The sequence below is a fragment of the Coregonus clupeaformis genome, chromosome 15 (genome assembly GCF_020615455.1).
Source record: "Coregonus clupeaformis isolate EN_2021a chromosome 15, ASM2061545v1, whole genome shotgun sequence".
Taxonomy (NCBI): Eukaryota; Metazoa; Chordata; class Actinopteri; order Salmoniformes; family Salmonidae; genus Coregonus; species Coregonus clupeaformis.
The window spans coordinates 3,381,703-3,404,633 of record NC_059206.1 but is presented as its reverse complement, the minus strand read 5'-3'; the positions used below and the strand labels follow the sequence as shown (position 1 = coordinate 3,404,633).

Sequence of the window (22,931 nt, the reverse complement as noted above, 5' to 3'; positions counted from 1 at the left end):
GACGCTCTTATCCAGAGCGACTTACAGTTAGTGAGTGCATACATTATTATTTTTTCATACTGGCCCCCCGTGGGAAACGAACCCACAACCCTGGCGTTGCAAACACCATGCTCTACCAACTGAGCTACATCCCTGCCGGCCATTCCCTCCCCTACCCTGGACGACGCTGGGCCAATTGTGGGCCGCCCCATGGGTCTCCCGGTCGCGGCCGGCTACGACAGAGCCTGGATTCGAACCAGGATCTCTAGTGGCACAGCTAGCACTGCGATGCAGTGCCTTAGACCACTGCGCCACTCGGGCTTCAATTTGCTTACCGCCCCAATAGATCCACAGACGATGCAATCGCCATCACACTGCCCTATCCCATCTGGACAAGAGGAATACCTATGTAAGAATGCTGTTCATTGACTATAGCTCAGCATTCAACACCATAGTACCCTTCAAGCTCATCATTAAGCTCGAGGCCCTGGGTCTGAACCCCGCCCTGTGCAACTGGGTCCTGGACTTCCTGACGGGCCGCCCCCAGGTGGTATAGGTAGGAAACAACATCTCCACTTCGCTGATCCTTAACACTGGGGCCCCACAAGGGTGCGTGCTCAGTCCCCTCCTGTACTCCCTGTTCACCCATGACTGCGTGGCCAAGCACACCTCCAACTCAATCATCAAGTTTGCATATCTTGCACTGCTCTCATATGTCTATACTGTATTCTATTCTATAATATTCTACTGTATCTTAGTCCATGCCGCTCTGTCATTGCTTGTCCATATATGTATATATTCTTAAATTCCATTCCTTACTAGATTTGTGTGTATTAGGTATATGTTGTGAAATTGTTAGATATTACTGCACTGTCGGAGCTAGAAGCACAAGCATTTCGCTAGACCCGCAATAACATCTCCATTCAAAATCCAATTGTTCCTAACCCCTAAACCTGACCTAACCCTTACCCTTACTGTAACCCTAAACCTAACCCCTAAGCTTAAACTAGCCTTTGTACTCATGGGGACTTTGGAAATGTCCCCACGAGGGAGAATTGTCCTTGTTTTACTATTCTTGTGGGGCCTTTTGGGGATTTTAGGTCCACACAAGAATAGAAGAACACACACTTACTTCTGTATGTAAATTAGAATCCCCAGCATGTACTGGTCCACTTCTAGTCCCTCCAGTAGAGCGCTCTTACTGTGGAGTAGAGACAAGGTCAGGTTAACTAAGAAACAACAGGTCTACCTATGGGAAAGATAGTAAATGCTTGTGTTAACCTACTTGCACACAGGGCATCTCCAGGTCCCTCTCTCACAGTTCAACTGCAGGTACGACTCCAGGTCAAAACACTGCAGAGAGAAAGACACAGACAGAAGTTTAGGGTGTGTGTCTCTCTAGTATCTCACCTGTATGTTTAGAGTTATAGTACGTAAGTGCTTGCGGGAGTACATGTATGTTTTCACCAGTGTGTGTGTGTGTGTGTCTCTCACCTGTATGTGTCTACAGTCGTGTCCGCGTGCAGGCAGCTGGATGCGTCTGAAGGTGATAGGACATTTCAGAGAGACTTTGATGGCTGTCTGTTCCACACCATCCTCTCCATTCAGCCCTGTGGTCCCAGGGATGGTCCCACTATTGAAGTTCCTCTTAACTGAGGAGAGGGACATGGGGGGGGGGACGGGACGGACAAGAGGACAGGCAAGAGAACGGGTGAGAATTGTGACAAAGTCTTTCTTTCTGAGAACCAACCAACCAGGCAGTCAATCAAGTGTGTGTGTGTTCCACTCACTCTTAGACACACAGTGCTCTGCGGGCAGTAATCTCTTCTTCATTAACCCTTGCAGAACCGAGCGTACTGATGGCCTGTGGACCAGCTGCAACACAAACAGGTGGGACTGGAGAGAGAGAAAGGGATGGGGGAGAGAGAGAGAGAGAGAGGGGGGAAGTTAATTTGGATCCTGCATAACACTTATAGACCAACAGATGTGCACATCCAGCAGGCAAAATTTGCAGCGTGACGTAATCTTTTGGTTGTAAATGGATTTTCTGGTTGTTAAGATGTCATAAAAGCAGATTACAACCAACCGGTCTCTGTTACAACCAGGTAAAGACATATTTTTCATGACAAGATCAAGACATTGTGGATAAAACGTCATATTTTGGTTGTAATCTGGTTTTCTGACCAGATTAACAAAACGTGCTTATACAACCAGTATACCACCTGACCATGACGTCATTAATGCAAAAAGTTCTGCCCACTGTGCAATACATGTCCCATGCACACACTAACAACCCCCCCCACACACACACACTAACACCCCCCTCCCCCACACACACCTCTGTCCTCCTACTTACGCAGCAGCAGGCGGTGACGGTGATCTGGATGGTGTTACGTCCCGGCTGACACACCTGCTTGAGGTAGAGGGGCTTGTGGGACGTCTTGTTGTCGCCCCTCTCGATGGTGAGCGGTGTGGCGTTCACACTCACCTGTAAGCAAGGACCAGACACCTACATGACAGACAGGTGAATGGAGGATCGGCTAACACGCTAGTCACAGTCGTCACACTGGCCTCAGAGTAGGAGTGCTGATCTAGGATCAGGTAACTACTGTCCACATAATCTTATTCGTTACAAGCTAAAAGGCCAAACTGATCCTATATCAGCACTCCTACTCTGAGACGATTTATGAATATGGGCCTTGGGCCACCTTCAGTATAGAGTGCAGCATTGTGGAACGTTTGGATAGAAATACGTTGTGTAGAACAGACATCTAGAGTAGAGATATTGAGTAAGGAATCATATCAGTTCCATTTATGGTATTTCTATCTACAATGTTCAGTACCTTGTACCCTCCTGAACGCTACCCTGTCTAACCAAGAAGTGTCTCAAATGACTAGCTAATTCACAGTTGTCGTTCATCAACTGGTTAACCCAGACACCAAGGCTGGATTAATAATCTAGATGAACTCTGCTGAGACTTTGAGATTTCAGTGCATGCCAGAATTTTTAACTTTACGCAAGCATAAGTGAGAGCGCTTGGGGGAGCGTAACCCCAGCCTAACCCATTCTGATAGGGATGTGTGTACATGCACATAGATCAGGTTGTATGTGAAATAATATATTTTAAAAATACCATTATTTATAACACTGCTATCTTGGGAAGGTCTGTTATATTGTGTTTTGTTTGATGTTGCATTTTGATCTCTCTGTGTGTGTGTGTATATTTGAATGGGTACCTGTAAGTGTGATTGTACCTGTACGGAAGCGGGCCAGTTAGTGTTCATCTGCCGGTCCTCGTGGTGATAACACTTAAACTGCAGCTCCAGGTCAGGCCTAGGACACACACACACACCAGCGTCATCAATTAATAATGTGGTAAAACTCCAAACTCTATGGTATTAAAACACTGGATCACGTCACAGTAACGGCTGCTGTGATTGGCTGAGAGGCGGTGGGCACTGACCTCATCATGAGGGTTTTGTAGACGGAGTCTCGCAGCTGGAAGGCATGGTTGCTGACCGCCAGGTTGTGCTCCAATCGGAACGGCTCCAGCACCACGCCGTCGCGCACCGGGAAGGTCAGCCGCAGGTCGTCGCTAGGGTTACCTAGACAGGGGGGAGGGGGTGAGGGAGGGGCGTGAGAGTGCACAGGTATTTAACCTATGAATTGGACCCAGGGTCATGTTCATTAAGGAACGCAAAGGCGTTCTAAAACATTTTGTAAAGGAAAACTAAAATTAGCATTTCTTATTGGACACGTCCAGTCTGTCTCTCTCAATACATTTCCATTAGTCCAATGACTTGATAAAGGAGTGTATGTTGTAGTAAGTCTATCTCACCAGTGGGGGGCTGTAGGGAGTTGATGTTGGGCTTGACGTCAGGGCCTTGGGGGAGGTAGGGGGGCTTGGTGTCTGGTCCAGGCCCACCGGGGGACAGGTAGGGGGGCATGCTGCCCGGAGTCATGGGAGGGGTGGGGTTACCCCCCAAAGGAGAACTGGGGTACCCCGGCATCACCCGGCCACCCTGCTGAGAGGGAGAGTTTTAAGTAGAAGATACCATCATAAAGCTACAATTCATTATACTGTATAACGCTACGGCTACAAAGAGATGCATGAACACGGATGAAATTGTATATTAATTATTTAATTGTCAACTCCAGTCAACTATTTTGAGATGAGCTGCATACAGCAATTGTGTGTTTTTTGACAGACATGATTGTCCATCATATGTCTACGGATGACTCGCATTGTAAAACCATTTGGCTCAATCCGTAATTGCGGACACTAAATCCCTGTGTGGCCGTAGGCTAACACATGTTCTTTATTTGGGTCGACAAATTACAATTACATTATAAATTATATTAGCAAAAGACCCAAACATTGCAAAGCAAAGGACCCAAACATTCCAAAGCAAAGGACCCAAACATTCCAAAGCACCATCTCCTCCACACTGCCAAGCTACATACACACACAGGGTGGCTTACCGCGTTGACAGCAGCCTGTGTGAAGGCGTTGTAGCCTCCTGGTGGCATGTTACCCTGCTGCCCATTATACTGCTGCTCCTGCTTAAACACACACACACAATATCAGTGGTGATGGAGAGCCAGTAGGAGGCACTCTTACCTCTGGTCCCCAAAAAATATCCCAATGCCCCAGGGCAGTGATTGGGGACATTGCCCTGTGTAGGGTGCCATCTTTCGGATGGGACGTTAAACGGGTGTCCTGACTCTATGTGGTCACTAAAGATCCCATGGCACTTATTGTAAGAGTAGGGGTGTTAACCCCAGTGTCCTGGCTAAATTCCCAATCTAGCCCACATATCATCGCCAGCTTCTAATTGCCTCATTCATCCCCCCTCCTCTTCCCTGTAACTATTCCCCAGGTTGTTGCTGTAAATAAGAATGTGTTCTCAGTCTTACCTGGTAAAATAAGGGTAAAATAAAACATTTAAAAACGATATCAGCACATGACCAGCACAGTCACTAAGATGTAGCAGTCAATAACATGTAGCAGTTAAAAGCGTTCGGCCAGTAACTGAAAGTTTGCTGGATCGAATCTCCGAGCAGACTAGGTGGAAAAATATGTTGATGTGCCCTTGAGCAAGACACTTAACCATAATTGCTCATGTAAGTCGCTCTGGAGAAGCGCGTCTGCTAAATGACTGAAATGTAAAATACTCACTTGAAAAGCCCATATTGATAACTATAACTTTAAAATATATATATTTGTATAAAGGGGAATGGAATTCTATTCCACTTTCATATTTTAGAAGCTTTTATTGTGAAGGAACAAAAGTGTGAGACAGATGAAAGGGAAATATAGTGAAGTCAAATAAGGCGTAAGCAGATATCGAACCCCTATTAATGGAGGACATACAGTTGAAGTTTACATACAGTGAGGGAAAAAAGTATTTGATCCCCTGCTGATTTTGTACGTTTGCCCACTGACAAAGAAATGATCAGTCTATAATTTTAATGGTAGGTTTATTTGAACAGTGAGAGACAGAATAACAACAAAAAAATACAGGTACAGGTAATACTTTTATACAGGTAACGAGCTGAGATTAGGAGCACACTCTTAAAGGGAGTGCTCCTAATCTCAGCTTGTTACCTGTATAAAAGACACCTGTCCACAGAAGCAATCAATCAGATTCCAAACTCTCCACCATGGCCAAGACCAAAGAGCTCTCCAAGGATGTCAGGGACAAGATTGTAGACCTACACAAGGCTGGAATGGGCTACAAGACCATCGCCAAGCAGCTTGGTGAGAAGGTGACAACAGTTGGTGCGATTATTCACAAATGGAAGAAACACAAGAACTGTCAATCTCCCTCGGCCTGGGGCTCCATGCAAGATCTCACCTCGTGGAGTTGCAATGATCATGAGAATGGTGAGGAATCAGCCCAGAACTACACGGGAGGATCTTGTCAATGATCTCAAGGCAGCTGGGACCATAGTCATCAAGAAAACAATTGGTAACACACTACGCCGTGAAGGACTGAAATCCTGCAGCGCCCGCAAGGTCCCCCTGCTCAAGAAAGCACATTAACAGGGCCGTCTGAAGTTTGCCAATGAACATCTGAATGATTCAGAGGAGAACTGGGTGAAAGTGTTGTGGTCAGATGAGACCAAAATCGAGCTCTTTGGCATCAACTCAACTCGCCCAAGAACACCATCCCCACCGTCAAACATGGAGGTGGAAACATTATGCTTTGGGGGTGTTTTTCTGCTAAGGGGACAGGACAACTTCACCACATCAAAGGGACGATGGACGGGGCCATGTACCGTCAAATCCTGAAAATGGGTCGTGGATGGGTATTCCAGCATGACAATGACCCAAAACACACGGCCAAGGCAACAAAGGAGTGGCTCAAGAAGAAGCACATTATGGTCCTGGAGTGGCCTAGCCAGTCTCCAGACCTTAATCCCATCGAAAATCTGTGGAGGGAGCTGAAGGTTCGAGTTGCCAAACGTCAGCCATGAAACCTTAATGACTTGGAGAAGATCTGCAAAGAGGAGTGGAACAAAATCCCTCCTGAGATGTGTGCAAACCTGGTGGCCAACTACAAGAAACGTCTGACCTCTGTGATTGCCAACAAGTGTTTTGCCACCAAGTACTAAGTCATGTTTTGCAGAGGGGTCAAATACTTATTTCCCTCATTAAAATGCAAATCAATTTATAACATTTTTGACATGCGTTTTTCTGGATTTTTTTGTTTGTTATTCTGTCTCACTGTTCAAATAAACATACCATTAAAATTATAGACTGATCATGTCTTTGTCACTGGGCAAACGTACAAAATCAGCAGGGGATCAAATACTTTTTTCCCCCACACTGTACACCTTAGCCAAATACATTTTAACTCCGTTTTTCACAATTCCTGACATTTAATCCTAGTAAAAATTCACTGTCTTATGTCAGTTAGGATAACCACTTTATTTTAAGAATGTGAAATGTCAGAATAATAGTAGAGAGAATGATTTATTTCAGCTTTTATTTATTTCATCACATTCCCAGTGGGTCAGAAGTTTACATACACTCAATCAGTATTTGGTAGCATTGCCTTTAAATTGTTTAACTTGGGTCAAACGTTTCAGGTAGCCTTCCACAAGCTTCCCACAATAAGTTGGGTGAATTTTGGCCCATTCCTCCTGACAGAGCTGGTGTAACTGAGTCAGGTTTGTAGGCCTCCTTGCTTGCACACGCTTTTTCAGTTCTGCCCACAAATGTTCTATAGGATTGAAGTCAGTGCTTTGTGATGGCCACTCCAATACCTTGACTTTGTTGTCCTTAAGCCATTTTGCCACAACTTTGGAAGTTTGCTTGGGGTCATTGTCCATTTGGAAGACCCATTTGCGACCAAGCTTTAACTCCCTGACTGATGTCTTGAGATGTTGCTTCACTATATCCACATAATTTTTCTTCCTCATGATGCCATCTATTTTGTGAAGTGCACCAGTCCCTCCTGCAGCAAAGCAATCCCATAGCATGATGCTGCCACCCCCGTGCTTCACGGTTGGGATGGTGTTCTTCAGCTTGCAAGCTGCCCCCTTTTTCCTCCAAACATAACGATGGTCATTATGGTCAAACAGTTCAATTTTTGTTTCATCAGACCAGAGGACATTTCTCCAAAAAGTATGATCTTTGTCCCCATGTGCAGTTGCAAACCGTAGTCTGGCTTTTTTATGGCGGTTTTGGAGCAGCGGCTTCTTCCTTGCTGTGCGGCCTTTCAGGTTATGTCGATATAGGACTCGTTTTACTGTGGATATAGATACTTTTGTACCTGTTTCCTCCAGCATCTTCACAAGGTCCTTTGCTGTTGTTCTGGGATAGATTTGCACTTTTCGCACCAAAGTACGTTCATCTCTATGAGACAGAACGCGTCCTGAGTGGTATGACGGCTGCGTGGTCCTATGGTGTTTATACTTGCGTACTATTGTTTGTACAGATGAACGTGGTACCTTCAGGCATTTGGAAATTGCTCCCAAGGATGAACCAGACTTGTGGAGGTCTATAATTTGTTTTTTTGAGGTCTTGGCTGATATCTTTTGATTTTCCCATGATGTCAAGCAAAGAGGCACTGAGTTTGAAGGTAGGCCTTGAAATACATCCACAGGTACACCTCCAATTGACTCAAATGATGTCAATTAGCCTATCAGAAGCTTCTAAAGCCATGACATAATTTTCTGGAATTTTCCAAGCTGTTTAAAGGCACAGTCAACTTAGTGTATGTAAACTTCTGACCCACTGGAATTGTGATACAGTGAATTATAAATGAAATAATTTGTCTGTAAGCAATTGTTGGAAAAGTTACTTGTGTCATGCACAAAGTAGATGTCCTAACCGACTTGCCAAAACTATAGTTTGTTAACAAGAAATCTGTGGAGTGGTTGAAAAACAAGTTTTAATGACTCCAACCTAAGTGTATGTAAACTTCCGACTTCAACTGTATGTGGTATTGGGTCGGCTGCATTACTGCTAGCCCCTTTCACAAGTTAACCTAAACACAGGAGTGTGATCTCACTGCTTACCTTGTAGTACTGTGCCGGGTTGGGTGGTCCTTGCTGGTACTGTCCCATGGGGGGCATGCGTTGGTTGGGGTGGTAGGATGGGGACTGGGGCTGGCGCTGCTGGGGGCCGGGGGGGGGTACTGGAGGGGCTGGCCACCATGGTACGGAGACATGCCCCCTGAACCATACTGTTGCTGCCCTGGGAAACCCTGGGGGAGGGACGGAGGGAGAGGAGAGGAGGGTGGGTGAGTGTGCAAGCTCATGTGTGTGTGTGTGTTAGTGTCTTGCATGTGTTTGCACCTATGTGTATTCTAAGTGTACCTCAGATTGGTAGGGGCGTTTGAGCCCCTGTTGTTGACCTGCTGGGTAGCCTGGGTGCTGCTGGGACATCCTCTGGCCCTGACCCTGGGAGGGGTGCGAGGGGTACCCCATGGAGGGGTGCTGCCCAGGCCGGGACTGGACCATCCCACTGGGGCTCATCCCCGGGGGGCCGCGGGGCCCACCCTGCTGGGGGCCCGGGTGGGACAGGAACTGGGTACTGTAGGAGGAGGGGCCTCCGCCCATCTGGAGAGAGAGGAGAGAGAGAAAAACAGACAGAAATTAAGAGATAGGACTTACAGTGTGGTTTCTCCTCAGAGACAAATTCTGTAGACGTGTAAACAGTCTGCTAGAAAATACTTCTGTTCTCCCTCTAATCAAAGCCATGTCTCTGGAGTCTGGAGCGTGTGTGTGGGTGTGGCAGAGCTAGTTCCTGCTCTGTCCTGCAGGGTGTGTAATGAGCTCTAACAATGAACTAAACAGAAGCACAATGTCACCCCCCTCTACAAATTGTTTAAGAAATAGGCCACTGTTTAGAGGAAAGCTGTCCTAGTAAGCAGTTTCCTGTACACACACAAACACGGTAAGGCAGAGCCTCTTACCTGGCCGTAGTTCATTTCCTGGTTCTGCTTCTCCTGGATGGCCGCGACTGTTGCCGTGGCAGTGGCGGTTGCCGTGGCAGCAGCCGCAGCAACAGCGGCGGCAGCAGCCTGGGTGAAGTCAGAGGGGGGGCGTTGGCCCATTCCCCCTCCACCATTATTAGAGTAACTAAGATACACACACACACACACACACACAGAGAGAGAGAGATAATTATTTGCAACTCACTCCATAGAGGTCAAGCACAATGAGTGTTGATTGTGTGTGTGAGAGAGTGCGTGCGGCTCGGTCAGAGATGTGGGTGGGACTCCCGCTGTTGTTCTGACTCCATGAAGCACCCCCCCCCCCCAGACACCAATGACGCAGCCTGCTGCTTTGACAGAGACACACATACACACGCTGTGACGTAGGGAAGCTCTCAATTATATACTCTCTCCTCGTCTCCTTCTCAAAACCCATTGGAGGACAAGGCCAGAGGGGAGGGACCTCAGTCTTTCTCATCCAATGGGTTTTGAGAAGGAGAGGACGTGGTTATTCCCATACCACTATGACTAGCACGCATACCAGAAATAAACCTTCCGCCACCAGTGGAGTCTACATGGGACAATCTCAATGGCATTTCCTTGGTCAGGAAAGGTCAGAGGGTAGGGTCCTCTGCTCTGACCTTCTCAACCAATGGGTTTTGAGAGGAAGGGGAGGAGAACGTGAGAAATCAATCAAATGCAATTGAAATTCTCCCCATTTGACTGACTGGAGCCCTGGGTTGTGTTCATTCGGGTAATGAAAATGAAAAACTTTAAACATTTTGCAACGGAAAAGAAAAGTTCAGGGTTGTATTCACTGTATAATTTTATTTTCAACGAAAAACGAAAACAAGCGTATTTCAATGGTCTTATTGGACATAGGTAGTCCTTCCCTGTTTCAGTCCATTTTCTTCCGTTCTGTGGCTAGTGAATACGACCCCGGTGAACATATACAATAAGAACAAGTCAAAAGGTATTTACCTCTGTCCGTATGGTGGTGCTTGGTTATAGGCGGTGTTGGGGCGTCCGTAGAGACCCGGTTGTCCGTAGCCCTTATCACCATAGCTCTGGTATTGGTGATTCACACCGGGACTCATCCCCCCACCGCCACCGCTGCCCTGCATCATGTGACCTCCAGAGTTCCCGCCCGGACCCATGGGCGCGCCAAACACCTAGACGGGGAAACACAGGAAGTGGATAGGTAGTGGAAACAGGAAACCGGCAGAGAAGATGAAAAAAGCCATTGACATTCCAGACAGTCTGCAAAGCACTTATACTGTACAAATGAACAAATAATCAAATGCTATGTTATCTACATTGTAGCAGGATTGGAATATCACTGATGCGGTTACTGACATGTTAAAACACTTCATCCAGGCCTTGTCAGATTTGGTGAACAACTGCTATGTAGGCGGCCTGGAATGCGGCCAAAGATATTTGCTCTCCTTCAAACAAGGTTAAATACATGGACGTAGGAGTGGGGGATAGAAGAGGGATGGCTGATGGATGGAAAAGATGATAGCAGGATGGATGAGCGAAGGTGGGGGGAGAGAGGAGGGACATAATTGGCCTGGTCCATTACCTGGCTGTGCGAGGGATTGGTCACGCCCCAGACGGTGGTTACCACAGAGAGGGCGCCTGGCTGCTGATTGGTGCCTTGTTGCCAGGAGGCAGAGTCATACAGGAAGTTACCGTCACTAAGGGAGACGGAGACAGGAAGCAGGGATATTATTGTATGGAGTCATGTACGGGCATGGGGTGTGGCTTACTCTCCATCTGCACTGATCGTGAAAGACCTGGGTCTGTAATGTGCATCAAGACCTGGGTCTGTAATGTGCATCAAGACCTGGGTCTGTAATGTGCATCAAGACCTGGGTCTGTAATGTGCATCAAGACCTGGGTCTGTAATGTGCATCAAACATCTCAGAGTAGGGGTGCTGATTTAGGATCAGTTTTGCGTTTCAGATCAAAATGAACAACAGTACATGGAAAGGGGATCTGATCCTAGATCAGCACTCCTGCTCTCAGACGCTTGCTACTTATTGACCCTGGACAGGTGAAAGCAATACCTGGTAGGTAGCTGTACACCACGATAATGCTCTCTCACCTATCCTATTTTGTCAGATCAGTGCAGATGAAGGAGAGGAGAGGAAGCAGTTATAGTTAGTTTGTTGAGGAGAAAGACAAGTGGGAGTCTTTGTAGGCGTTGAATGACTCGTACCACAGCACATCACATCCTGAAGAGGCACTCAACAACGTTTCCATAACAACAAAGCAGTTACTTAGAAACCAGTAAGAGCAGGCCTTCCGACGGAGAGGAGGCTCCTGAGTGTGTGTGTCAGCGTTGGGCTCAATTCATAATTTTGGAATAGACTCCCATTCAACTCATGAATTTAAATTCAAATTGGCCACACCCCACAGGATGTAGAATTTGAATTTGCATTTGAGCGACAGGAAGTAGAATTTAATTCAGTGCAATTCAAAGAAATTCCACTCAAGTCATAGAACATAAGAGTTTCATTGAATCTGACAGGTCACACTTCCAGATACCAAAGAATATCACTTTTCTCTGGAAACAATGTTCATATACTCTTTCAACCTTAGTGCTTAGAATAGCCAATTATATTTCCACCAACCTTTTCATTTGTTTGGCTTCTTTTTGAAGGCTTCAGGGTCAACTTTAAGGTTAAGCTAATGCATTCTGGGAAATGTATTTACCCCATATTTATCCAAATTTAAGTGATTAATGAAATATAATAACTTAGAATATTCGCATACAGATTTAGTTTTTCTTTATCATTCATTTTAAGAGTTTGTCCTGCAAATCAATTGTTTCCCCCAAAAATGTATATAACAACATGTTTGATGTTTTATGTACAATATGTATATTTGTATAGACTACAGCTAATATAGAATAAAAGGGGCATTTGAATGTCATTGAATTCAATTATATTTCCTTTCATTCAAATTGCAATTATGTATCCTGTTTACTAATTCAGATTCAATAATTAATTGGAATTCATGAGGCATTCTCAATTTAATTCTGAATTGAGCCCATCCCTGGTGTGTGTGTGCGGCTAAGGTTACCCTTCACTTCCTCTCCTGAAACCACAGGAAGTGAACTCTTAAACAGGAAACCAGCGTTCCAGCGCCCGGGCCAGCAGCAGCCAATTGGCAGTCAGATCCCAGAGCTCAGCCAATAGCGGGATAGGTGAGAGGTCAACGCCAACCAGAAGCCAACTGACGGTTTATCTGAGGACAATGAGCTCAGCACTCCCTCTATGAGTCACTCGTGTGTGTGTGTGTGTGTGTGTGTGTGTGTGTGTGTGTGTGTACCTGTGCGGAGTGGGAGGCAGACCGGGTTTCATGGAGTTGAGGGGGTTCATCGGAGGAACGGGGGGGTCAACAAGATCCTGACAGGCAGCCTGAGAGAGAGAGAGAGGTATTGAAATGGTATGTTGTTTGTGTTTCATTAGTATTCTTTTGACTGTATAGGCCTAATTATTTTGTGATTATTCATTATTCCATGTATTATCGTTTCCTTGTCATCACCGATATCATGCCAATAAAGTTAATTCAATTGAGAGAGAGAAATTAGTCTCATAGCATTGAACTGAAGCAGTGATTTCACCACCATCATAGCCCACACACAAATACACATACACACAAGTTACCCTCCCTTTTGGCCTCTGCTCTGTCTCAGAGCGGTAGCCTATCACTGCCTGGCGTAACGCTTCTCATAGAGGGAGGGGGAGGGGCAGCAGCAGGGTCTTCATTTAGCTACAGGAATTTAAGAGAACAGCCATGAGGCTGCCTACACACACACAGCTCATTAACTACTGAGAGAGAGAGAGAGAGAGAGAGAGAGAGAGAGAGAGAGAGAGAGAGAGAGAGAGAGAGAGAGAGAGAGAGAGAGAGAGAGAGAGAGAGAGAGAGAGAGAGAGAGAGAGAGAGAGAGAGAGGAGAGAAGAGAGAGAGAGAGAGAGAGAGAGAGGGCTTCTCTTGCAGTGCCATTTCTCCGTTTTAGGATCACATGCTTTCAATACAACTTTCCCTCCATCACTGTCTCCCTCCCCCTCCCTCCATCCCCGTCTCTCTTCATCACCCTACCTTTCTCCCTCTCCACACCCTTCTTTCCCTCTCTCTCCATCCCCCTCTTTCTCTGTAAATTACTCTTCATCCCAGGGTAAGCTCTGCTAACTGACAGGCTAATTTGTTGCCAACATCAGAGCCATCTCTTTCTTCTCAGTCTCCTTTTTCCTCTCCTCCCAGAATTGGGTCAGATTGAATAGAGGGGTGTGTGTGTGTGAGGGGGGAGGGGATATATAGTGTGACAGTTACCAGACAGAAACCTTCTATATGGATATTAGTTCCCTTCAACCTTGTGTGTTTGCAGGCGTTCTCCTTCTCTCTCTCTCCTCCATCCCCCCCCATCTCTCTCAGACCAAAACACCATCCGACTGTCAAACCACCACCTTTTTTCCCTCCTACATAGCTAACATGTGTGTTGCATCACTGCTGTCTTTGGGGGGGTTTCATGGAGTCAGAACAACAGTTAAGTGTGTGAGAGAGGGAGTCCTGGTCTGACACACACAGGTCTGCATATCTATCATATCCTGTCTATCTGTCACTCACTGTGAGTACAGTCATTAGGAGCAGTCAAACAGTCACTCCATTAATTCACTCGTTGGGAGTATTTAGATGAGGCATCTTATTAATGTCATTACGCACTCACAGAGAGACTGCCAGATACCGCTCATATAAAGCTGAATCTAAATACAAATGACTTAAGCTGCATTTACACAGCCATCCTAAGAACCAAATTCTGATTATTATAACTTTTCTGACGGTCTACACTCAGTTTTATATGTGACCCATATCAAATTTGTGCATTCCTAAGATTTGTGCATAACCTCTGAAATAGCACACAGATGCAATTATAATTTCATGTTACTGTTCCTTTACATTGTGGGGTGGTTGTCACGGTAACAACAGGTCACGTACAAAGAAAAACAAAAAAACACTTCAGAGCAAAAAAATCGGATTACAGTGTCCAGACTGAGGTCACATATGAACCATCGGAATTGTATCAGAATTGAGAACCACACGAATGTGGTATAAATCGGAAGTCACAAGAGAGATTCCATGTGGTTTTTGCTGGTTACACATTTGGGAAAAGATCAGATAGGTATCAGATATGCCAATACATCAGAATTGGGGTGGCTGTGTAAACACAGCCTTGGAGTTCCCCATCCCCCCCACACGGGACGACAAGCAATTGATACTACTGAGATTCATGGTCCCCCGTGGCAAACGTAGTGTGACAGCAGGTTGGGTGATGGAGGCTTCAGATTCACCGGGGGAATCTGATAAAAAGGCAAGTGACCTGCAGTCAGACTGCGCACCACTAATTCACATATAATAATAATAATAATAATAATAATAATAATAATATGCCATTTAGCAGACACTTTTATCCAAAGCGACTTACAGTCATGCGTGCATACATTTTTGTGTATGGGTGGTACCGGGGATCGAACCCACTACCCTGGCGTTACAAGCGCCGTGCTCTACCAGCTGAGCTACAGATAAGTGATGTTACTCATTCGTCCCGCGTCCCTCCAATATAGATGGACCTTTACAGTACATGTACTGAGACACAGCTGAAGTGTCCAATGAATTGAAATACATCTACATGTTTGAGGGTAGATTAAATGGATAGTTCACACAAATTACACCTAGACACTGATCTAAGGTCAGTATTGTCTCTTCCCATCTAATAGACTTGGGGATGTTATGCTGGTCCTAGATCTGTACCTAAGGGTATGCAGGGGAAAGTTTTCCAGGATTCCGAGAATGACCTCAGCACACCGATACCTCCTGACAGACATGCAGACACAGACAGATTTCCCTTACCACTCACTGTTAGCCAATGCAGCTAACCTCCACCCACTTCATACTTCTGTTAATGCAGCCTCACCTATTCCTTATTCACACTCCTATAGGGCCAAACCAAACCATGCTGAGCTATACTGGGCTGGTTACTCATCTACTATAGCTGGGAATTGCCAGGGACCTCACGATATGATCACAATACTTAGGTGCCGATACAATGTGTACTGCGATTCTCAAGATTCTATATGTATTGCGATTTGATGTTCCAAACATATTGCTAACCATATGTCTGCTGCAGAGGGACAAGAGAGAGCCATGAGAAAACGAGTTTGATCAGTCATGGAAATAAAAGTGCTGAAAACAAATTGGCTTCCTATTTAAAAAGAAAATTGAGAACAAAGCTATGAAGGAAAAATACTGGGGTTTTGTCACAGGTACAGCCAACTAGCGCAAAAATAATATTGCGATATTGTCAAAACGATACGATATATCTTCAAAAATAATATGCTGATATGCAACGGTATAGATTTTTTCTCCCATCACTATCATCTACCATAGTTGCTGGAACTGTGCTGGAAAGGACGATGTGAAAAGGGAAACATCCGAGCCAGCACAAATGGGTTTGGGTTGGCTCCATTGGTGTGAATCAGGCATTCTCCTAGGCTGAACTATGACCTTTGACCCCTGTCCTCTTCCCCCAGCCTGACTTCAGATGAGATAGTCCTGTTTGGCTCAGTTGATAGAGCATGGTGCTTGCAACGCCAGGGTTGTGGGTTCTATTCCCACGGGGGACCAGTAAGAAAAAGTATGGAAATGTATGCACTCATACTGTAAGTCGCTCTGGATAAGTGCGTCTGCTAAATGAATACAATTTATTTTAAATGTTATGTAATAGTGCTTCATAGCTGATCTCAACATTTCAAACAGCTCCGTTTGTTCTGCATAGCCCCTTTACATCTCTACTACAGTAAACCAATGTTCTCTCTCACTCACTCTCCCTGCATCTCCCCATCTATCTCCCTCTCCATTCCAAGGTCACAGTGTTTACTGCTTGACATTAGCAGGGATGTGTTAATTAGGACACTGGTTTCTTATTGGATAAGTTCAGATAGTACTTCCCCAGTTTCCTTCCGTTTCGTGCCTAATGAATAGGAACCAGGGCTGAGAAACACACTGATGGATTCCCCTACTGCTCTGCTGGCTGTAAATGGAAACTTGGCTTGGGCTGATGACTGCATGACTTGCTAATTGATGTTGTTGTGTAATAACAGTACAAACACACACTTATATACCACCCAAGTGACCCAACCACCCACAGCAGTGTTCTGGGCCCATATTCACAGAGTAAAGTGCTGATCTAGGATTAACCCATTCCCTCCTTATAATTATGATCCAATAGGCAAAACTGATTCTAGATCAGCACTTACTCAGACGCTTTGTAAGAACAGGCCCTGGCTGGTCTTCAACCCTAGTCCTGGAGGGCTACAGAGTGTGCAGGCTATTGTTCCAGCCCAGCACTAACACAACCACACGATTTAAATAATCAACTGATCATCAAGACCTTAAAGGAAAAGTTCTCTTTTTTATAACCAAATCTTTTAAAATTTTACATTTGAGTCATTTAGCAGACGCTCTTATCCAGAGTGACTTACAGTTAGCGAGTGCATACATTTTCATACTGAAAATGTTAAATCTTTCTTTTTTTTATGTAAATAACATGTTACAGAAGGCTCCATTTCTCAGTATAGCGATGTCTCCTTGGAGAAGGTTGTGTGTCCTCAATCCCTGTGACTGTCTGTCTGTAGAGTGGCTGTAGCAGACTCACAGCTCTATGAATGGACTCCATTGACTGTCACCTACCAGACCAGCAAGCCAGGATTAGATGGCTTTCACCCTTTCACTTTTAACCCTTATTTTCATCAGGTAAGTTGACTGAGAACACATTCTCATTTACAGCAACAACCTGGGGAATAGTTACAGGGGAGATGAATGAGCCAATTGGCAGCTGGGGATGATTTGGTGGCCATGATGGTATGGGGCCCAGATTGGGAATTTAGCCAGGACATCGGGTTTAACAACCCTACGCTTACTGGGATATTTTATTTTAGACCAGAAGAAAGAGTGCCTCCTACTGGCCCTCCAACACCACTTCTAGCAGCATCTGGTCTCCCATCCAGGGACCGACCAGGACCAACCCTGCTTAGCTTCAGAGGGATACAGGGTGCAGGGTGGTATGCTGCTGGCCCACTCACTGAGAGTGATGTCTGGAGAAGGGAGAGGAGGATGGAGGGGTGTGGAAAAGGTGAGGAGAAACAAGTGAAGAGGGAAGTGAGTCCAGTGCCATCTACCACACCTTCAATCACCAGAGGTACCTTTGTAAACGTTATCATTATTCTAGACACAGATACACACATTGTCACATGGACTTAACCCATACTTGTGTGTGTGGATTGACATTAAGACCTGAAAGGAAATTGCCCATCGGGTTAGGGGTAGTCAGGAGAAATTATGGTCACTTGCCCGAAAATGTGAAAATAGCCATTTACACACAGAAATGCCATAACTTGTCAGTCTTTCACTTAAACAATGGGGAGGAACCAAAAACATCAGTTTTAGTCTATGGAAGTCTTTGCAGTTTGGTTGTTTCAAGACTAAATGGATTTCAATTTGGCTTCAGGCAGGCCTTGATTACTTGAATATAATTGCAATGAACTAGTTCTACGCTAGGTTGTCGTCTCTGAACTAAAGTAACGACAGTGCATCAGTTTTCAATAGATTTTATGGTTTAGTCAGATGCAATCCAAATGTTTTCAGATTTGAGCTGATTGCAGGCACAATTCACAACTGACAAGCATTGAATTGAATTGTTCCAAAGACTGCCTTAGTTGACAGAATAAACAATATGTTCATAATATTGATAATATATGATCCAAATCAAATGTGAAGTCAAGTCAAATGTGCCACAAACTGACTTTTGATAAGTACATTACTTATGATAAAGCTCTCAAAGGAAGAAAGGCACAGCGAAGAGGGAAAGGGAACAGGGAACAGGGATGCTACAGGTCGGTGACATTGTGTGTGTGTGTGTGTGTGGCTGTGGCATGTATTCATGGATGCCAAGGGAAGCCAGGCTTCCCCAAATATTTGACCAATAAATAAATACAATTATAAAATCATTTTTCTTTCGTCTCTGTGTTTTCCAAAATAATTGTGTGAATTCGCAAGTGGCTGAATCTCACTGGAGAAATCATCCGAGCGAGGAAAACAGCGCCCCTCTGTATTAGTATGTGTAGCCCATGTATCTGATGCTGGACCGAAAGAGTATAACATGTTGCCGCCGTAGCATTTCATTGATCGATTGATGCCAGCATGCATTTGGCCTCCCTTGATGACATTTTTTGAAAAATATTAGCCAATCAGCGTTGAGCTGAGCTCAACTGTGGGTTGTCCAGTATGAAAAATGTATGCACTCACTAACTGTAAGTTGCTCTGGATAAGAGCGTCTGCTAAATGACTAAAATGTAAAAAATGTCCCGGTGCAACAAAACACCCCCCAAGTGAGGTCAGTTTGGATTTGGCTTCAGACCAATGAAATCACTTATTTTGCAAAATGTCATTTTCAGATAAACTTGTCTGTTTCTGGTCAGCTGGTGTTGATGTCCTGCAGTAGCTAGCTTGCTAAAATCGGCACTTTCCTAAGCCATGGATGGAGATTTGGACTTGTGTTTTTGACTTAATTGTCTGTACAGGCCAATGGTTATGACACCGATTCTGATCTAACCATAAATGTATATGTTGTGCCACTGGCCTGAGACGATTGAAGTTCAACATTTAGCCTAGTAGGCTCACATTAACTAATGTTAGCTAGCTAGCTAACTTAGATAGTTCATTGTTGCCCATGCGAGGAAGTCAGGCTAGCAAGCATTTTAGCTAAGTAGCCTATGAAAATGAAAACTAAAAGCGTGCTGAATGACAGAGCCATAGACTGTTTTGCCAACATGAAAGAGAGGAGGATGGCATTGGCTTTCAACTAGTCTACAAGCAGGGTGAGTCAACATTTTTTGTTTTACTTGCGTGCGGCCACTCGCTCGCACGCACACACACTCAAATCAGTACCATTGACAGCAATATGATATTTAGCAACATTGATTGGACAAATGTTTTTGGTATCTTTAAGTTTGTTTTCAGTGTATTAAACTAAGCATATATAGCCTTGTTGATTTGACGTTTAAGTTGAAATGGTGCTGGAATAGCGGAGGCAGTGCTCCTGTTGTCTTTGTGCTGACTTGCGCTAACTGTGGTTCTAAATCAGTAGTTGTTTAGTAAACTGTCGAAAACATTAACTTGCTTGACCATGCTGCAGGTGATATAATTGTTTGTACGCAATATTTGCCTTGTGGACAGATGTTGCTTTCCGGTTTTGTTCCGCCACTGTGTGACTTGTGACTACAGAGGGCAGTGCGTACGGCCCAGTACATCACTGGGGCCAAGCTTCCTGCCATCCAGGACCTCTATACCAGGCGGTGTCAGAGGAAGGCCCTCAAAATTGTCAAAGACTCCAGCCACCCTAGTCATAGACTGTTCTCTCTGCTACCGCACGGCAAGCGGTACCGGAGTGCCAAGTCTAGGTCCAAAAGACTTCTCAACAGCTTCTACCCCCAAGCCATAAGACTCCTGAACAGCTAATCATGGCTACCCGGACTATTTGCACTGCCCCCCACCCCATCCTTTTTACGCTGCTGCTACTCTGTTAATTATTTATGCATAGTCACTTTAACTCTACCCACAAGCCTCCTCGTTTTTTCGTTTTTTTTTTTTTTCAGCTTTAATGTACATATTACTTCAACTACCTCAACTAGCCGGTGCCCCCACACATTGACTCTGCACCGGTACCCCCGTATATATAGCCTCCCTACTGTTATTTTACTTCTGCTCTTTTTTTCTCAACACTTTTTGTTGTTGTTTTATTTTTCCTTTTTTTTATTTTTTATAAAATGCACTGTTGGTTAAGGGCTGTAAGTAAGCATTTCACTGTAATGTCTGCACCTGTTGTATTCGGCGCATGTGACCAATAAAATTTGATTTGATTTGTCTTTTTGTTGTTAGGGCCTTATTGTATATCAAAGTGGCGTTATAGAGCAAACAACGCAATTATCACAACGTAGGTGGTAATATGGCTTTTTTTACTGGCTTGGCTTCCTGAGTGACTTTACCTACACACCGTTACTGGTGTGGTGTGTGTGTGTCTAACAGCAATGAGAAAGAATTACAGGTGACACAGCAGCTGTTCTGTTGAGATCCAGCAGAACCCTCAGGTTATCCAAAGCAAACACACACTCATGCTGTCTGTCTGCCCGCCTGTGTAAGTGAGAGCCAGACACATACAGTGGGTGCATTTCAGATACATAAATTCAGCACAGGCCTACACAGACTGCAAGATCATTATATCATATTGATGCAGTTCCTGAGTTCAACACTTCTCCAGGCATTGTAAAGATATGATATTCCTCACAGGCCTGTGTAGAATGTGTGTATGTGGAATAGGCCTACTCCCAATCTCACCCACCTCTGGGTTTGACTCCATCTAGAAACCATGGGACATCAGGCCAGCCAATAGACACCCATGCCATCTGTTGTCACCTAGTCTCACCTTTAACCTCTGATGCCCAGCTGCCTCACCTGGCTACAGCTGGACCCCTAAATACCTGGAGCAGCGTCCCTCAACCCCTGGTCTCTGGACCAGCACTGGTCCCTGGGATGTTGCTGACCATTCCTTCATATGTGTTATTTGTGTATCGTTGTACTTGTAGGTCTGGGTATAAGTGTGCAAACTAACTATTTACATATAGAAAGTCCTCATAAATACACAGGTAAGAAGTGGCTGAGGTGATACAAAGGGGTAGTAATCTTATTTTACCTCCTTGAACTTGGTTAAATTTGTGTTTTAGCAATATGCAACAGTGTCTAGTCATACGGAAACTCACACGAAGAAGTAGTTGGTGTTTAAGTAGCCAAATTGCCTACAAGAGATGGATTTAGCTTTTTGGCGCTAGTCTATTTAACACCAGCTCAGATCACATCATGAGGAGATTGATAGATCGCAAGATAATCTGTCAGTGTGCATTTGTTGTAGCATAATAAAAACACATTCAAGCCAATTCACACACACACACTTGTAAAACATCGACCATATATAGCCTACGGTTGTTGAAACGTTATGCTTTGCGCGGATACAATGTAAGCAATACACGGACACGTTCCCACTGAAATCGTGCGTCGCTTACAGATGTTAGATAATTCCAAGGCAGTCAGTGCTACATTGTAGCCACCATGCTACGCATGCTGCTCGCACTTGAAATAACAATGGGAGACATTTTGTTTCACCTACCCTTGTAATATCAGAAGCTGCCTAGAGGTGTTGCGACTTGCGACACGGTTTGTTTACAACCAGACTATTTTACTGTCAGTTATGTCCATGTTTCCCCATACAAGAAGGGGACTCAACCACGTAATTATGTTAGCTACTTTGTAGCTAAATTAGCTAATGCTTGTAGGCTACAGAACCGTAGCCAACAAGGCATGACCAAACAATTGTGTGCAGCTATTAAACAACGTGTTCCGGAGCGCTTGTCAGACAAACCGAGATTCACAAGCTGTCCTAAGACTATACTGGCTATTGACTGCATATTTAAGATGGGATATATTTGCAAATAGCTTAACGTTAGTGGCTACAGTAGGCTATTCGACAACGCTAGCCTAGCCATCTGGTTTTCTTCTGGGGCTTACCTTTGACTCCAACTACCCGTGGTTGGAATTCTCTATTTGATTTCGTATTATTCCGCTGGTAGATAGCTCCAAGAAATATCGGTCGGTGACAAGAAATTAGGCTATGTTCGCTATTTTTCTTTATATCCGCAACAGTGTGTCTGTCTTCAAGGTGTAACGTTAGCTCCCATGTCTGCATGTGGCGAATCGTTTCCCATTTAAAACTGTAGCTGGCAGCCTCGTCGAATGTGCCTCAAAAGATTCGTATCACTGCTTGGCCGGCGTCGTCACTACTCGGAATGTAAGCGTGCACAAAAGTGAGAAGAATCGCTGTGTAGTAGTTGGTCCTTGCTCTGAGCAGCTGTGTTTGCCTGTGAAACTGGATTGCATACCTCCCTGACTATTGCACAATGGCCCGCTAGCTAGAATATATTCATGAGATCACGGGGCTGTTGTCTCCGACGAGAGAAAGACATTTTTCAAATCCCTCACACACCCTACACTAGGCTAGCGACTGACTTCTCTCCTCGCCCCTAGACCAGAGTAGCTGATCATTACAGAAGGAGTCATCGAGAGAGATGTCACCCCTGCCTCCACGGTGACGTCGGTTCGGTAACGATCGTTAATCAGATTCCCACTGACGATTACATTTTGTGTATAGTATTTTAGGCCTGTTTCAGAATAATCTAATGGTAGCCTTAATTATTTAGGGTTGCAGGTTGAAATCTATAGAATATAGGCTTACAAAGATTGATTTCCACAGGGTAAGTGATGCATGTCTATTCTATGCATTACATTTCTATTGGAAGCAAATTAAGCTATGGCCTTAATTTGTTGTCATC

At 44.8% G+C, this 22,931-nt stretch overlaps 1 protein-coding gene across 1 annotated transcript in view; it reads right to left on the bottom strand.

The window, feature by feature from the left end:
* Positions 1-22,643, bottom strand: part of zmiz2 (zinc finger, MIZ-type containing 2) — a 35,925-nt gene extending 13,282 nt beyond the window's left edge. Inside the window, 17 exon segments of the mRNA XM_041897706.2 lie at positions 1,112-1,180; positions 1,265-1,332; positions 1,474-1,631; positions 1,770-1,875; positions 2,336-2,488; positions 3,235-3,313; positions 3,444-3,585; positions 3,819-4,005; positions 4,463-4,540; positions 8,510-8,623; positions 8,626-8,697; positions 8,810-9,052; positions 9,409-9,574; positions 10,411-10,601; positions 11,012-11,126; positions 12,766-12,854; positions 22,111-22,643. Of these exon segments, the coding sequence (XP_041753640.2) occupies positions 1,112-1,180; positions 1,265-1,332; positions 1,474-1,631; positions 1,770-1,875; positions 2,336-2,488; positions 3,235-3,313; positions 3,444-3,585; positions 3,819-4,005; positions 4,463-4,540; positions 8,510-8,623; positions 8,626-8,697; positions 8,810-9,052; positions 9,409-9,574; positions 10,411-10,601; positions 11,012-11,126; positions 12,766-12,815 (1,991 nt within the window). The 5' untranslated portion in view covers positions 12,816-12,854; positions 22,111-22,643.
* Between the last annotated feature and the right edge of the window lie 288 nt (positions 22,644-22,931).